The 5,574-nt window shown below is 44.5% G+C and overlaps 1 protein-coding gene across 1 annotated transcript; it reads right to left on the bottom strand.

The window, feature by feature from the left end:
• Positions 1 to 422: 422 nt before the first annotated feature.
• On the bottom strand, positions 423 to 2,286 carry junbb (JunB proto-oncogene, AP-1 transcription factor subunit b). The gene has a single exon (XM_085453463.1). The coding sequence runs from the start codon at positions 1,932 to 1,934 to the stop codon at positions 945 to 947; it is 990 nt and encodes a 329-aa protein (XP_085309589.1). The 5' UTR covers positions 1,935 to 2,286; the 3' UTR covers positions 423 to 944.
• Between the last annotated feature and the right edge of the window lie 3,288 nt (positions 2,287 to 5,574).

Raw genomic sequence — 5,574 nt, 5'->3', positions numbered from 1 at the left:
ACACTTTATTTTACAATTGCACAATAACCAAAAGGAAATTCCGCCACCCTCATGAAGTTCGCAAATCTTATCGATACGGTATATAGAGGGAGTGAGAAGGAACCTGTTTGCGTTACCTGGGCGGGGGTTCCCAGAAATCCTCCCCTGTGACGAAGTAGTCACCAGTATGCCCATATATGGACAGCCCCTGCGTAATTAGGAAAGGCCTACATACGCAAGCTACGCTCTGTGCGTAAAAACACCGCAACCAGAATGTGCTTGTGTAAGAGTTCCTCACTGGGAGCTATAGTAACTGTTATGGTTACAGTATGGTAGGAAAGAAAACCTCGTTTGCTCTTCCCACTCTTTCCCGCTGCTGCTGTTGTTGTTGTTATTCTAAATTGTGTGTAAATGTGTGAAAACAAAAACGCTCAACTCCACCATTTCATTTTTCATTTTTGAGACACTTTACTTAAATATACAACACAAATTATTTTTTTTTAAAAAGAGACACTGTAAACATTGGACATCAGTTTGTCTGGATCAACCGGACACATGAAATAATTTACACAATGAATAAATGCAGCCAACAAACAAAAAACTAAACAAAATGAAAAAGGAAGATGGTACAAAGTAAAACAAATAATCATTCCCATTTTCTACCATTAGTAAACCCGACTTATGGGCATTTGTGCCCACTGTGTTGCTCAGTGTCTGCTCAGTTTGGATGCTGCCCTGGATTCTAGGGTTGAATGGTCCTGTGAGGAGTGTCCAGCATCCGGAAGTACCATTACAATCAGTCTTTTCACCCAAAAACAGCCTTTAGTATCGTCCACACCTGGCCCTTGGCCCTGTGATGCTGACTACACACGAGCCGGTAATTCCAGTGCTGCGCATGCAGAACATGACTCCAGTGTTATCACTTTTCAGTCATTTTTTCTTCTTCTTAGTAGTCTCTGGTGTGTTTAGAACGCCTCCAGCTTGCTCGTGAGCATCAGCTGGCAGCCGCTGCTCACGTGTGTCAGGACCTTCTGTTTGAGCTGAGCCACCTGATCCCGGAGCACCGACGCCGTGTTGGAGAGCCCCGCGTTGTCGTTCTTCAAAACTTTCACCTTCTCCTCCAGCCGCGCGATGCGCTCGAGCTTGCGCCTCCGGCATTTGGTAGCGGCTAGTCGGTTCCTCAGCCTCTTGCGCTCCGCCTTGATCCTCTCCTGGGTCTCCAGGTCAATCGGGGACATCGGAGGCGAGCCGTCGCTGCTGAGGAGGTCGGGCACGGTCTGAGGCTCCTCTTTCAGAGAGACCAGCCGCTGCGGATGGAGTCCGGAGACGGGGAGGGTATGCTGGAAAGCATGCGCGCCGTGCATCGAGCTCTGCTGGTGGTGGCTCTGCTGGTGCGGCGGCAGGTAGCTGATGGTGGCTGTGGGGTAGCTGGATGATGAAGATAAGTTTGTGTTCGGGCAGTAGGCGTTCAGTGTTGTGTAGATGGGGGGCTCGGGCTGCAAGGCGGAGCCGAAGACGCTAGAGGCCGCCGGCGAACACGTCGTAACTCCACCGGCTCCGATGGACACGTTAGGGGGGGGCATCTGGTTTATCTTGTGGAGCTCGTCCAATGCTTTCACAAAACCCTCAGCGAAGCCCTCCTGCTCATCGGTGATGCCCCGGTTGTAGAAGTACTGGCCCGGGGTGGGAGTGGTGATCACACCGTTACTGTTTTGGATGATGAGCTTCTCGAGCTCTGGGGATGCGAGCTTCAGGGACCCCACGTCTTGCTGGCCCCCGTGGTAAAGGTCTGTCTCGGCTCTCAGCTGGGATTTCAGGTTGCGATAGGGCTCTGTCAAGTTCAAATTCATATTCTGCTTTAGCAGTTTGCAGTCGTGCATTGGCGCGTCTGAGTGGCCGTAAGCCGACAGAAAAGAGTCGTCATGATAAAAAGGCTGTTCCATCTTTGTAGACATAAAGTCGTAGGAAAAAAGTGAGCTTACCGGCCGCTTACAGAAACACAGTCTCTGGGTAATCAACAAAAGTCAGTGTCAGCAGAGAGCATGCATCAAATCGGGCACTTGTAGTCTCTCTTAAACAGTGTTTCCAAATTTAAAAAAAAAGGAAAATCACTCGAGGATGGAGAGCAAAGGAAACAAACTAGTGAAAGTCCAGCAAGAGTTCAGTATCAGCGGATTTCAAAAGTCTTTCCCGGAGCCTGTTTGCTGTGGTTTTTTCCTTCAAATCCTGTGAAACAAAACTTCTTTCTCGCAATTCCTATTTGCCGCTGTGTTTGTCTTGGTGCTTGTTGAGGTGTGTTCAGGCGGGTTCATGTGCGCCGTTTTATATACGGTGCTTCGTTGTCATTGGACAGAGTCTGTGTCTCCGCGCCCATCGAGTGCGTCGTCAAGTGACGCTAATGCCGGGAAGAGGCGACTGTAAACAAGCCTGTAGGCAAGAGAGCGCTCCGAGGAGGGCTCGCAGCGGAGACCGATGTCAGAAATAGAAAAGTCCGATGCATTTATGCACGACTTTGCGCGTTTATGGGCTGAATCAGTGGTTGTTGGGTAAGCGAGGAGGTGAGATTATTCCGTTAGAGCAAGTCGCTGCTTTTCTAATTCATTTGTAGGTTCTTTAATGTGTCTTAAAACTGCGTTAAATGCGCCAGTTTGGGTTCATTTTATGTCATTATAGCTTCATGGGATGCCCATTAGTTCACGCGCAATCTGTTGTTGGATCCATTGGGTATGAAATATTCAACAAACATCAGCTGTTTACTGCAATCGGTCCCATGGAGGAAGTCGAGACTCCTTATATGGGCACACTGACGTATAAGTTCCTCTTCTGGACAACCGGGAAGCCAGGCCCACTCCAGGCCTCATTCCAGCAGCATTCCTGCTCCAGTCTAAATCCATGTGGCTAGGCAAGTTAGGGACTTTCTGCCTCAGACGATAAGTTCAGTTCTTCTAGAAAAATAACATTAATTATTTAATATGAACCATCTTTAAAAAATAAAAATAAACATCCTAACTTGTGTTAATATTCATATATTTTTGGGGGGTGCTCACAGGTATTGATATGATATATTCAAATGATTTGACTGCTCCACTTCTAAGTGACGCCTGAAAGCACACAGCAGTGACACACATCAGCAGAGCAGAAAACTGTGATCAGCCACAGAGCAAACACTTCCTCCTGTAGTAATCTGATAGGATGCTGATGTTGGTCATGTCGCCTGAAGTAAACAGCTTTGATCATGAAATAGAGGAAACTGAGGAAATTCTGTCCAACACAGCCAAAGAGGGGGGATTACACCGGGCAAGATTCACAAATAGTGTTTTACCCTTTTGATGTCAGAAGGCCATTAAAAAAACCACCTTTTTTTCTTTCTTTTTTTTGTTTAGATTTACAAGCAGAGTTGCTGTGATTTGCTCGGTAGGATCTGGCGTTGAGAGAAAAGAAATATGATTCCTCAATAGAGCACCTGTCTCAGTAGCAGAGAAGGAAACCTTTGTCTCCTGTTTGTACTTCTTCCAACGCCCACACAATCAAGCACCACTGCCTTCACTACTGTATCCCACATCCCTCTACACACAAATCAAGTCAGGTAGGATGCTTTGCAAAATCCTCTGGCTGCTCCTGAGGGATGAATCTCTGATCTTGTGTACTGAAGACAAGGCCGTGGCAGAATGTACATTACAATAACAGAAGCATATAACAAAAACTGGCTCTCGAATCTTCATCAACATGTGCAGATGATCAGTGTGACAAACCGCCTATAACCCTATCAAATATTCACACTACCCACCATGCTCCAGATGTGTTCCCATTAAAAGGATTATAAAATAGATATTACTTAACAATTAATAAAGGCAGGTATTGTCTGCTGAAGTGCTTCGAGGAAGTATTTTCAAACTTGGCACAAACATCCGTTTGGACTCAAGGTTCACCTGATTTGAATTTGGCGATCTCGCAAAAACACATTCTTGGCCAAAACTCAAGAATTCTAAGGTGAAATATTAAATGGCACACAAATGTCTGATGGGATGCTATTCTGACATTTAATTTCTAAAAGGTCAGAGGTCAGCCTCAGTGTGAGATCATAACCTCTAATCTTTCAGTTTCGTGATTCAGGAACAGAAAGGGAGACTGTAACTGCATTTCAGATTTGGTCAGATATTCAGACGTGGACGTGAAGTTTGGTGCCAAAAGTGTCAAATTCCTTTGAATATGTTACTATTTATATGTGCTTGGACAGACCTGAATTTAAACTGAAACTTGACTTGTTGAAAGAGACATACAACCACAACACACTTATGTATATATATAATTTTTTTTTTTTCCATTTTTACATCTACCAGGCAGCAACCTCCAGGGCTCAGAAAGAATGACAGTGCAGAAATGCAGTTCCTTTAATGGCCACTTGAGGCGCTTTCTAAAAGTGACCCAATCTCCATAAACCTCCATGTTAAAATACCCAGCTTACAACATTAAAAACCATCCTGGTATAACGAAGGGCACTGGTCTTTATGGAGACTTTCCACATAAATAACATCTGTACTGTTAAGTTTTTTCATAACGCATCCGTTTGCATTATGAAAGTTATGACAGCTCATATTAATGAGTGTACTAGCATTGGCAGCTTTAGCTAACAGCTTTCTTGTGTTCGCTGTTCATGTCATTTTAAAGAAGTTTTAATGGAACTGCCTGATAAATAATATTGCCTTCTGTAAGGTAAGGACCGTGCAAGTTTTTGGTAAGAAAAATAATAGCATTTTAATTGTTCATATCTGCAGTTTGGTAACCAAGTGAGCTAGCTTTAGCAGCTCATGTTGAATTTGAGAAATGTTTATCTTGGGACGCGCCCACTGTGCGTCACAAGGGTTTTTTTCAACCGTTTTTTTCACTTGAAGTGACCGAATGTCATTGACTTTCTGTGGTCTCAGGTTTCCAGTTAGCTGCTAGTCACTTCCTGTGTGGACACACTCAGCTTTAAGCTGAGACTTTAACAGGCGGTCTAAAATCAGTGATCTGTGACTACTTCTTAAATCTGGAAAAGGTGGATGTTTCACCCATTTATCCATCGTAGTAAGATAGCTGTTTCTATTTATTGTTATTTAATAAATGTATAGATTTGTTTCTATATAGAACAGTTTATGCGTCACATTAACACAAACCTTTATTATTGCAATTATCAACCATTTGCTTACTCTTACTCTTATCACTTTTCCCTCCATTCATTTGCTTCTGCTTATCCGCTTCAGTGTCACAGGGAGGCTGGAGCCTACTCCAGCTGTTAAAGGGAGAGAGGTAGGTCACACCTGGAGAGGTCGCAAATCTGTCACAGGGCCAAAACAAAGACATAGACAACCATTCGCACTCACTTTCACAGCTACGGCCTATTTTGAATCACCAGTTAACCTAACCCCATGCTCTTTTTTTTAGACTGTGAGTGGAAGTACCTGGAGACAACCCAGAACATCCAAACTCCCAGGGCCCGAGCCAGATGGTGGATTCAAACCCAGGACCTTAGCTTGCTGTGAGGGGACAGCAAGCTAACCCCTGCTCTCAGTTTTCCATCTGTTAGTTAAAACAGAGTTGATTAGCCGAACTTTC

This window comes from Copadichromis virginalis, linkage group LG4 (genome assembly GCF_057382275.1).
Source record: "Copadichromis virginalis isolate Kocher_CV1m ecotype Utaka linkage group LG4, C_Virginalis_male_GT1.1, whole genome shotgun sequence".
Taxonomy (NCBI): domain Eukaryota; kingdom Metazoa; phylum Chordata; class Actinopteri; order Cichliformes; family Cichlidae; genus Copadichromis; species Copadichromis virginalis.
This window is presented reverse-complemented; position numbering and strand designations above follow the sequence as displayed.

Coding starts and splice junctions, on each gene's coding strand:
- junbb (XM_085453463.1), bottom strand. CDS start 1,934: ATGTCTACAAAGATGGAACAGCCTTTTTATCATGACGACTCTTTTCTG.